At 53.5% G+C, this 12,003-nt stretch overlaps 1 protein-coding gene across 1 annotated transcript; it reads right to left on the bottom strand.

The window, feature by feature from the left end:
- Positions 1-1,103: 1,103 nt before the first annotated feature.
- TUBB6 (tubulin beta 6 class V) lies at positions 1,104-9,810 on the bottom strand. Its single transcript, XM_052660282.1, has 4 exons — positions 9,681-9,810; positions 9,352-9,460; positions 7,673-7,783; positions 1,104-2,409 (listed from the first exon to the last, which is right to left on the bottom strand). Exons 1-4 carry the CDS (start codon positions 9,735-9,737, stop codon positions 1,346-1,348), a joined length of 1,341 nt encoding a protein of 446 aa, XP_052516242.1. The 5' UTR covers positions 9,738-9,810; the 3' UTR covers positions 1,104-1,345.
- Positions 9,811-12,003: the final 2,193 nt, after the last annotated feature.

Here is a 12,003-nt window from a genome sequence, read left to right as displayed (position 1 = left end):
CCACCAACACATGCTCAGGACACTGTCTCCTCCAAGCTCCGTCAGGCCTTGCAATGCAGAGGGATGGGGAAAGATATTCACTGTGGTCTCACAAAGTATTAATAGTTCAAGTTTCTGTAAAATGGGATCTGTTCTTACCTCGAGTCAAGTCATGCTGTGTGTCTGACGGAGTGCTTTGTGCAAGGTGTGGTGGACACAGAACTGCATGGGTGCTTTGTGCAAGGTGTGGTGGACACAGAACTGCATGGGAACGCTGTGGGCTGTGGCTCAGCAGTTCCTGGGGGCCCACGGCAGGTTGGGAGGCTGGGCAGGGGTCCAGCACTAGCTTCAAATGCTTCTATGCACCATGATACATCACTTGGGCTGAAGCAGTTGGATTGACACTGCCCACCAGGGTAGGAGCCAGACTTTGGGAAGGGAGCCTGCTGCCCTGGAGAGACAGCCTCAGAGGGCAGAGGGTGCTTAGTGAGCATGGGGTGGGAGGGATCCTTATTTAAAGCCCACTCCCCCTCCCTCTGGCCCTAGCCACCTCCCAATTCCCCATTGGCCTGCAACCCCAGGAAGAACCACAGCAACTCCGAGTCGCTGCCCAGCCCCCCACCTGCCTCCACCTCGAGCTTGTGCGTCCCCGGCAGGCAGCCTGAGGGTCATTTTCTGTGTGTCCTCCAAATGCCAGCGGAGCTGTTAGGGGAGCCTGGGCGGACTAGCCCAGGGCCACGTGCAGGAGATGAAAGATCCTGTGGGGATCTAAGTGTTGGCTGGAAACCAGGACGCAGTCTTTTTTTGGGGTGCATTGCTTACCAAGGAGTCATCTGGCCACCAGTAAGCTTCAGGGCCGCCTGAGGGCCTCCGACTGAAAGGAAGCCCTGCCCTGAGTGGAGTGGGCTGCTCCCTGGGAGGTGGGGCACTGTCAGGAAAGCAGAGTCTAAAAGACAGGGGAGCACTTAGGTTAATTGTGTACAGGCTGTCTCTACATTGAGCGCTGCACGTCCATTAAGAGACGGCACCTCGAAGCCCCGGGTGTGGTCACAGGATGAAAGCACACCGTTTCTAGCCCCTAATTCCCAGACACAGGTGAACACATAAGAGACGGTGAGGTTTGTTTATTTAGCCCTTTATTTATGGCCCATGAGTTCTTTCGTGTCCTCTCTGGTCCGATGTTCGGGCAGGGATGCCAGTTCCCGCTCTTCTGACGCCCTCTATCCCAGATGACGGACAGGACAGTCCGCCGCCCCTGTGAGGGGACTGTCCCTACACTCAGACGGGACTCCCCTGGGCGGCCAGGAGACACACCAGGCTTGGAGAAAAGACCTCTGAGCCTCAGTGTCCAAGGCAGGACACGCCTCTACTCGTTGACCTCTTCCTCGTCATCCTCAAAAGCTTCCTCGCCCTCATCGGCCGTGGCGTCCTGGTACTGCTGGTACTCAGACACCAGGTCGTTCATGTTGCTCTCAGCCTCGGTGAACTCCATCTCGTCCATCCCCTCGCCCGTGAACCAGTGCAGGAAGGCCTTGCGCCGGAACATGGCTGAGAACTGCTCCGAGATGCGCTTGAATAGCTCCTGGATGGCTGTGCTGTTGCCAATGAAGGTGGCCGACATCTTCAGGCCCCGGGGTGGGATGTCACACACGGCCACCTTCACATTGTTGGGGATCCACTCCACGAAGTAGCTGCTGTTCTTGTTCTGGATGGCCAGCATCTGCTCATCCACCTCCTTCATGGACATGGGGCCCCGGAACACGGCGGCCACGGTCAGGTAGCGGCCGTGGCGCGGGTCACAGGCGGCCATCATGTTCTTGGCATCGAACATCTGCTGGGTGAGCTCGGGGACAGTCAGCGCCCGGTACTGCTGGCTGCCGCGGGCGGTGAGTGGGGCGAAGCCAGGCATGAAGAAGTGCAGGCGTGGGAAGGGCACCATGTTCACGGCCAGCTTGCGCAGGTCAGCGTTGAGCTGGCCCGGGAAGCGCAGGGAGGTGGTTACGCCACTCATGGTGGCTGACACCAAGTGGTTGAGGTCCCCATAGGTGGGGGTGGTCAGTTTCAGGGTGCGGAAGCAGATGTCATACAGTGCTTCATTGTCAATGCAGTAGGTCTCATCTGTGTTCTCCACCAGCTGGTGCACGGACAGGGTGGCGTTGTAGGGCTCCACTACCGTGTCCGACACCTTGGGCGAGGGCATCACGCTGAAGGTGTTCATGATGCGGTCAGGGTACTCCTCGCGGATCTTGCTGATGAGGAGGGTCCCCATCCCAGACCCGGTGCCACCGCCCAGCGAGTGGGTCAGCTGGAAGCCCTGCAGGCAGTCACAGTGCTCACACTCCTTCCGCACCACATCCAGGACAGAGTCCACCAGCTCAGCGCCCTCTGTGTAGTGGCCCTTGGCCCAGTTGTTGCCGGCGCCAGTCTGTCCTGGGGTCAAGCAAGAGAGGAGACGTGATTCAAACAGGGCTACAGGGATTGCCATGAGGGGCCGTCAAGACAAGTCATGAAGTGAATAAATAACAGAGTGAGAGGTGGGCCCCAGGCCCCCAGCACTGCTGGAGCACAGGAGGGTGGCTGGCCACTTCAGACAGGGAAATCTGCCAATTTTAAGATGTACTCACATTCTGAGTTGGTAATTCCATTCTTACTCTTAAAAAGATAATTCTCCCGCAAAGTAAAAGACAAAGGGAACAAAAAGTATAAATTAAGAAAACAAATTTCTTTCCCCTATCCTTTGGGCTCTCTTGAATTTTGAACTAGATACAAATACTTCCTTTTCAAAACAGTAATATGTTCCCTCGTTAATGGGGCCCCTGGTTCATCATCATCAGGAACTATATTTTTTCCATTATCTCATTTATCCAAGTGTGAACATCAAATATTGCCAGATTGAGACAAGGTTTGGCATCCATATTATTCCTTATTCTGTTTTTACATATGTATCAACAAACATTGAGAAATCTTGTTCGCATAAACATGTAAATAGAATTAACTGTATTCTAACAATTTTATTCAATTATCTGATCTTCAGAGTTAAATGCCAAAAATTACTGATCTACACCATCAGAAAGTATTTTTAACCACCTTTCAGCCCCAAAGTCAAGTTTCTGGAAAGCGGAATTAGAAACACCTGATTTGCATCAATAACTTTCCTTCTGCAGCAGGAAGATTCCAAAAGGCTTTGCACCAAGATTTATCTGATGTTCTTTCACTGAAAGGCTCTTCGTGTGGTCTGATTACTTCAAAAGGTTGGAAAATTTGAAATCTTAATTCCAACGCAACGTTGCCAGTATGATTTTTAATGAAATGTTTCACATATATTTTTGTCAGTGCTTTAGGCTGCAGATTTAGTTCATTCAGATAATGAAAACTATTGGCGATGTAGCCTAATTGGCAAGGCAGCCCTGTTACCAGGTGGATAATCCAGATTGCACCTGTGTGGGTGCTCATTCGCTCAGTCATATCCAATTCTCTGCAGCCCCATGGGCTGTAGCCTGCCATGCTCCTCTGCCGATGGAATTTTCCAGGCAAGAATACTGGAGTGGGTTGCCATTTTCAACTCCAGGGATTCTTCCCCACCCAGGGATTGAACCAACATCTCTTGCATCTCCTGCATTGGCAGGGGGATTCTTTACTACTAGTACCACCTGGGAAGCACAGATTGCACCTACTTTCTGTCAGAAAAACATGCTTTAGTCTTCAACTCAAATCAATATGTTAATATGCATTTTAAGGGACATTAGAGAAACCATCAAGAACTGAATTCTAGAGCACATGGTAAGGTACATTACAAAAAGCAATAAAAAAGTAAATGATGCACAGACCTATTTAATGACAAGTTAAAAAGATAAGGCACTGCTGTTTCCTGTTCATTGGTAAGAAGGCAGTGTGAGGTGCAGCTGAAAAACCCAGCTGTAGAGGAAGCCAGAAAGGCTGTTTCAAGCAGTATATTTCTTTAGTATGTGGGTATTTCAAATCTGGTTTTGAAAAGAAGAATCATGTATTATAAAAAATGAAAAAATAGATCCATCAGCTTCTTGATCAAAGTTTCCCTACATATGGAACAAAAGAGACTGCGGTGGTTCCATGGCTGAAGGATGAGGGAGCAGGGCATTTGGTTATGTCAGGTGGGCTCAGAAAACAAGAGGACCCGAGGGGTCAAGGCATTGCTGGCATTGCGCTGTGCACACCTCTCCCCCTTACACCAAAGACATTACCCTGATTTCTGTCTATACCTGCTGGTGGCAACAATTCACCACCATCCCACCCCCACCCCCACGCACTGATGGGGGAAACAGAGCTGGGGGTGGTGACACAGCGGGACGGACCATGGAGACCCTTCCAGCACCACAGCAGAAGGCAGGCACTGGGCACTTGGGGGCGGGGCCCACTCAGGACACCCCTGGAACCTACAGTTACCCCCGGGGGCCGGCCTCAGACCCGGAAGGAGTCTTAGCTCAAACGTCTTTGGATCTTCCACAGCTAAGTTCAGTGGTGCAAAGTGCAAGTCTGTAAAACAAGAACCACCAAAATGCTGTGATTCTTCAGTAAGTTTAAGAGGTACTGGCTATTAGTGATTAAACATCTAAAGTCCTACAAATACATAAGGACGATGATAGCCTCTAGGAAGACTCAGGCAAAGGATGCGGGAGTGGACGCAAGTGACAAACACGCAGTGTATTCCTCACGAGGCAGATGCACACTAACCTACAGAGATTCAACACCTCCCATGAAGCTGACAGAGCTCAAGAGCTTGGAAACACAGTGATGATGGGAGCCTGGGGCAAGGCCCCACACACAGTAGAGCTGCTGTGGGTGTGGGGGGGACGGGCCTCCACAGAGGGCAAGTCAGCAACATGGATTACAGTTGGTCCTTGTAGGCTCAGAACGCGTAGAATAACACGTGGACGAGACTCACCAGATGACAGTTTGCAAGGGTGAAGAGAAGAGGGAACCACCTAAATACTGTGAGCAGAGTGACATCACCAAGGCTAGTGAGCCCGGGCTGCGAGGGACAGACTCTGGAAGGTGGCCCTGCCTCCTACAAGGAGCACAACCCCTCAGAGGTGCCTCCCCCAGGAGGTGACTGCATTCTTGCTCACAAACATTGCCTCTCCACACTGAAACCTGGCTGGGTGCCTTCTTGTATGAGGCTGGAGTACCGTCATGTCCTGCCTAGGCCCCCAAGACTCCGCCACCTCCCCCTGCAAGCCAGCACACAAGCCAGCTTCCCACCTGGAGCTGGGGTAGAACTGATGCCCCTTCAGAGCTGCCCCGAGGACAAGGACTGAAACCACATGGAAACAATGACCGAGGGGCAGTGGGGACTCAAGGCGATACACAGCCATGGTCAGTGGAGTCCCTCAGCCTGGACCCTCTGCTGCCTCCAGCTTACACGGTCCCTTGGTCTCCTGGGTGTTTACAGAGTGATCAGATGTGAAGTTTTCTCTGCCTTCAACCAAGAGGAGGAAGCTGGAGGCTTCTGAAAATATTTTGCCACTGTCTCATAGCAACAGACGTTCCCAGTTAAATATTTGGGGGTCAGGAGTTGAACGTCTTCTGCAATCAGAGGTTGGGACATTAACCAGCAGCTCCAGATTGTAGAAGTGATGCTGCAGTGATCCCGGAGGCCTCAGAGCCCAGCCCTGGTTCACCCCCAGCTCACACAGGGTGTGGGTTAAGTCTTGGGACTCCAGGCTCTTTGTCTCCCTTCCAGCCCTGAATCTGGGAGAGAAAGTTATATGTACAGAGAAGCCTAAGGTCCGCCTTCCTAGAGCTTTGTTCTGTCCCACAAAACTCTCTCCACTAACAGGTATAGCTGCCATGCAACCAGCAGTTTGTTAAGAAAAAGGTGTGGCTTTCTAAAGCATAAACTCAAATGCAGAGAACTTTCACTTTTAAAATTATAGTTACTTCAAGTCAGTGTTTTCTTAAATCACTTCAAACTATATCTGAATATGGAATAACACGTTTTAAAAAATTCACCCACCCTGAAGGCAATGGGGTAAAACTATAGTTTTCACCTACTGTGAATCCCCAGGCAACTCAGACTCTTTTATTAAGTGGATAATGACTTAAAAACAATTGTTGAGCCAACAGCACACACAGTGCGTTCAGACATGCTGGTCCTCTCAGTTCTTCATGGCCAAACATGTTATTTCCTTAGTTAAAAATAGTGTCAACTGTTAAAAACCACTCTTGAAGCTATTTTGTATAGGTACTCTTCATTCCCCTAATCTGGTAGATATCTTTTAAGGCTGTGAGCACTGCTGTGAGCACTTTCTGCAGTGACATTGGACAGGGCATAGCTAGACGTATTTGAGCTGTGCCCTGTCCAATGTGGTGGCCACCTACCACACTTGGCTACTGAGCACTGGAAATGTGTGGAGTACAACTGAGGAAGCAGACTGATTTTATTTAACTTCAATTACATTTAAATAGCCACACGTAGCTAGTGGTGACCATGTTGGTGGCAGGATCTAGAAGCACCTCTGCTTGAGAACAATTACCAAAAGTCTAGTCTAGGAAAAGATAAAGAATGTAAATGTCCCCACTTGTGGACTATAAAAGTACTGTTAATTTAGATTTTTTTTGCCGTAATAAAAGGGGCTCCAGAACCTTTTGTCCTGGTCTATTTGAAATATCAAAGGTGACAAAAACCCTTGAACAAATTACTAGAAGCTTCACCTGTTCCACTGCTTGTGCAGGTTGCTATGGTGATGGGGAAGCAGATGATACCGCGAGGTCTTTCATACATCATGAGCACGTACCTTGCTCAATCACCTTTATAACAGGTCACATAGCCTGAGTCCAATCCAAGGGAATCAATTTATGTACTAATAAGATCTTCCAAGATTCTGCCTTGACTCCCCAAAACCATGGCTCCAAAGTGATGGACGCTGGTCACATTAACAATGCCACTTCATTTCATTTTATATAATTTTCTTTAGGAGTCTGCAGAGGAACAGGTGCTATAATCATGTTCTGGGTGAAGAAATAGGAAAGGAAGATTTGCCCAAACCTGATAAAACAATTCATATGGAACTAGCTTTTGGAAAGAAAGCAGAACAGCCTATAGACAATGGAAAAAGAAACACAGGTATAAACACACTGACGACCAACACAGGAACCACAAATTATTATCGTCTTTTTATGCTAGTAATTTATGAGCGGGAAAAAGAAGTTAATGTCTAAACTGTTTTGAAATCAAGAATTATTACTAGTAAGCATCTCATTCAGAGAAGGCGATGGCACCCCACTCCAGTATTCTTGCCTGGAAAATCCCATGGATGAAGGAGCCTGATAGGCTGCAGTCCATGGGGTTGCTAAGAGTCGGATATGACTGAGCGACTTCACTTTCACTTTTCACTTTCATGCACTGGAGAAGGAAATGGCAACCCACTCCAGTGTTCTTGCCTGGAGAATCCCAGGGATGGGAGAGCCTAGTGGGCTGCCGTCTATGGGGTCACACAGAGTCGGACACGACTGAAGCGACTTAGCAGCAAGCATCTCATTTAGAGAATCAAAGGTTACTTTCCTTCAAGAGGCTGCCTTGTGATGAGGCTGGCGACTGTTGATTTCCCTTCTAAGCTTTTCTATGCCATGTGATGTTTTTAATCTTGCACACAAATTAGCTGGATGTTTAGAAAATAAAAAAGAGGAAGAAGAAAGCAGGAAAGACGGAACCTACCGAAGATGAAGTTGTCAGGCCGGAAGAGCTGCCCAAAAGGCCCAGACCTCACGCTGTCCATGGTGCCCGGCTCCAAGTCCACCAGGGCGGCCCTGGGCACGTACTTCTGAGCTGGAAGAGAACAGAGCCCACCCTTGAGAGTCAGTCTCTGGTTCCTGGGACAACACACTTCCCCAGAGCAAGTCCCACCAGCACAGCTGCCTGCGAGGTACAAAGCAGGCTTTCTTAGGGTCACAGAGTCTCAGCCCTGGGGGAGGGGAGCCTCAGAAAACACAATCCACTCTGGACTTGTCGGGGGGAGGAAGCCAGCCCAAGCACAGGGCACAGGAAGTTCCTGGAAAAAGCAGGATGAGAAGCGAGGTCTCTGGACTTCCTGTCGCCTGAATTTCCCAGTCCTCCTTCGTGTACAGTTCAACTTTTTAGTTCCGCAGAAATAACCCATACCTGTTGCAGTGAGCAGCCATGCTGCCAGGACACTTTTGCACCTCTCTCCCTCACATGCGTGTGAACCCACAAGCAGGTCTGCGCACCTGTTTCAGGTGTGTCCACGGCTGTTTCCTGGGGGACTGTCTCATTTATGGACAAGTGAGCATGTGCTCGTGCCAACCGGCAAGAAAGGTTCCTTGAGGGTGGGGTCACAAGGACTGCACTGGGAACTGTCCTACAACTCACACACCCAGGCTGAGGAGAGGGTGGCCTGAGGGTGACCAGCAAGTGCCATATATACTGGCCGTTTCTCAGTGCCATCCAGAAATCTCACCACTCACGCCCTGCTCTTCCAGACCTTTTGTCATACCTGCTTAATGAATAAAACCCCATGGTTTACATGTCCTGCTCTTCCCAGCTCTCCTGTGGACGACCAGCAGTGACTCTAAAGATAGTGTGATTATCTCTGAGGCTGGGGACACAGGTGGGTATATTGAGGGGCAGCACCTGTCACTTCCTGGGTGTTCTTTCAACATCTTCCTTTTGTGTTTGTTCTGTGAATGTCATGTATCACTTTTACAATAAACATTGTTACAAAAATAAAGTACATAAGTAACCAGGATACCTATGAAGCTCCCCAGGACAGGGCTGGTACTATTCTTAAACCTGGATAAACCACAGCCTGGAGTGATTAACTAAACTCGGCCAAAGACCCTGTCCGTCTGGAGGTCCATCTTCCAGTGGGTGTAAAGTCTTTCTGGAGGTCTGCAAAGGGCTAGAACAATCTTTTGAGGTAGTGTTTTTCAAATTTTTAGCCAAAAATCTTCATTAGGAAAGAAATTTAAAACCGGGGAAAAAAAAAGAGCCGGACATGCCCCACTAAGCTGATTTCACAGCACTAACAGGTCAGGTTCAAGAGCTCAGACCAGTAGAGGCCAAGAGCCTGTTTGAAATCAACCGACGGCGGATTTCCCGCCCCAGGGGGAGCGAGGGAGGAGCCGGGCGCCGGGCTACATCCGGGAGGATTTTTCCAGCGCGAACCACCCACGCGCCGGGGGGCCCGCGGGTGGGGGCAGGGGATGGCAAGGGTCCCACAGGGCGGTGCCGGGGTCCCAGAGAGGGATGGACGGGGGGATGGCGGGGTCCAAGGGGGATGGCGGGGTCCAAGGGGGTGGCCGAGGTCCTGAGGGAGATGGCAGGGTCTGGGGGGGAAGGCGGGGTCTCGGGGGGGGATGGCGGATGGCGCCACTCACACGAGGACTCGTTGTAGTAGACGTTGATTCTCTCCAGTTGGAGCGCAGAGTCACCCACGTAGCCTCCGGCCGGGTCGATGCCATGTTCGTCGCTGATCACTTCCCAAAACTAGCAAAGGGCAGGGCGGGGGACAGACGGTCAGCTAAGGTCCCCCAGGCCGGGCCGGCGGGCGGGGCGCGGGGAGCGGCCGCCAGATTCCAGGCGCGCTTGAGCCGCTCCGGGGCCTCGGGGACGGGGAGCGGGGTAGAGTCCGCGTGACGCCCCCTCGGCTGCCCGTGCCCCGCGTGGCCCCGGCTCGAGGGCTTGGCGGGGGGGAGCGCCCACTCACCTTGGTGCCGATCTGGTTCCCGCACTGGCCAGCCTGGATATGCACGATCTCCCTCATGGCCGCTCAGCGCTCGCTGCTCTGACGGCGCGGTGACTGCTGCCCGGGCGTTCGGGTCCCCCACCCGGCGCCTGCCGCCCCTCCCCGGCCCTCCCCCGGCCGCCCGGGCCAATGGCCGGGCCCGCCCCTACCCCCAGGCCGCGCCCCCTCTGCCCCGCCGTCCGGGCGCCCTGCCCACACCCGGCGTCCCCCAGGCAGCCGGTCCGCGTGCTCTTTCCCAAATCCCGGGCCAGACCAGGTCCTCCCCTCCCGCCCGCGTTCCCCGTGACCCCTCCGTCCCCGCCCCCACTCCAGGCCCCATCCGTGGGTGCGCCTCCATCCGCTCGTCCCCGCCTCCTCTCGCCGCCCCCCAGACCTCACCCCGCCCCAGGCACCCCGCCCCTGCGCGCCCTCGGGCGGTCCTCCCCGGGCCGCCTCCACCCTGCGCGGTCCCAGAGGGAGAGCCGACCAGCGAACAGTGGAGGGATGCCGGCCCGGAGCGGGTTCCTGGGGCGCCCATCCGAGCAGGCGGGCGGGGAAGCGAAAGACAGTTTCCCCCCAGTGCTCCCCGGTTCGCTATAACCCCCCGGAGGGGGAACGGAGACTCCCCGCGCTTCGGTCCCGCGGAGCCGACTGGGGAGGCGCGCCTGCACGGAGCCGCCGGCGTGGGTCCAGGACCGCAAGGTCCACGCGCGCCGCGGGTTCAAGCCCAGCGGGTGGAAAGGCCGGGGGACTCGGGAGTGGATCTTTTCGGGGTGACTGGCCCCTGCGCTCCGACTCAGCCGTGGGCACGAGTCCTTACGTCCCCAGCGTACTGCTTCTCCGTCTTGAAATACAGGTGCCCTTCAGTTCTGACGAGTCCGAACCGTTCGTGATGGAGTCAGGTTATAGTGAAAACACGGCTAAACCTGAAAACGGAGACACACACACACTTACACATACGCCCTGCACAGCCTAGCAGCCTCTCCTTCCTGAGTCTGGAAGGAAAGCCTCCCCTACCCCCCGGTTCCCTCACCCTCCCCGCCCCTGAGTCCCGGCCTTCGTCTGCCTGCTGGGGGTGGGGGTGGGGGGGCGCGGGGGTGTGGACGCGGGCGTCCCGCCTGGGGACAGGCACGAAGCTGGAGGACGGAGGAAGTGTCAGTCTTAGAGAGATCCGGTGACCCCTCTCTCCCCGGGGCCACGGAGCGTCGGGGATTCCCTGCGGAATGATCTCAGCTCTCCCTGGCCTAGGGGACTGGCCTGCTGTGCGAAGCGTGGTTCCCTGTTCCCTTGCTGACAAGGTGGCAAAGCGCAGCGGGACCCCTCCGCTATGTTTGCCCACAGCCCCTTCAGCGGGGAAAGGCTTCACTCCTCAGCTGCTGGCATCAGGGTCCTGGGCCCCTACCCTCCCTGCTTAGTGGTCCTTGCCCCCAGGGACTTTCATCCCAGCAGCCTGGACCCCTAGGCTTCTAGGGCTTGCTCTCTGACATCCAGAACTCTCCAGGCCACTCCTGTGGGGAACCCAGCTGCCCAGGCAGCTTACAGGTATTCTGAACCACAAATGCCTCTGTTGTGCCAGGCAGGCATGAGTCAGGGTCACTTGTAGGGGTGAGTTAGGCTCTCTGGAGCAGCGGCCCCCTTCCAGGTGGCCTTGTGTGGCGAGAAGGAGTGACCACTTTTCTGTGAGTCAGGGTGACTTGGATCTCAGCCCCAGCTCTGTTTCCAGTTGGCTGTGTTACCTCAGGTCCTCTGGCCGCTTCTGTAAAGAAGAGCTTGTCCTGGGGGGGGTCTGAGCCCTGTGACATTCCATCTGAGTATGCCCACTTTCCCTGTGAACGCTTCAGGTGAGAAGACTGGAGACTTGGGGCTCCATTCACCCCCTCCCCAAGGCCAAGTGGAAATGCTCTGTGAAGAGGAAGTGACTCTCCTGTCATTAGAACCAGCGGTTTCCTTTTAGGTACATGAAAACTTGGGGACAGTCCTAATGTGCATGGTTTGAAAACGGGGGACAACTGGAAAATTTTTCTTCTGGAGTTTTTCAAATATTCCCAGTTTCAGGGATCAGTTTCTTTAACCTCAGGATCCCTGCCCTGCCATCCTTGACCTCCAACCGGCCCCTGCAGTTCTGCTTCTCTGCCTTTCTGTAGATCCCCGCACATCTCTACACAGGGCACCTGGGGAAGCTTAGGTGTGGGGGGCATAGCTCCCCAGGCTCCTGTCAGAGCCCAGGATGACCCAGCACCTGCCCTTACTAGGCCTGTATGTTGTGGTTGCTGAGTTTCATGACTGACTCTGGGGAAACGCTCCA

The sequence above is a fragment of the Budorcas taxicolor genome, chromosome 22, assembly GCF_023091745.1.
Source record: "Budorcas taxicolor isolate Tak-1 chromosome 22, Takin1.1, whole genome shotgun sequence".
Classification (NCBI taxonomy): domain Eukaryota; kingdom Metazoa; phylum Chordata; class Mammalia; order Artiodactyla; family Bovidae; genus Budorcas; species Budorcas taxicolor.
Note: the sequence above shows the minus strand (reverse complement) of the source record. Positions and strands in the feature narration are given on the sequence as shown.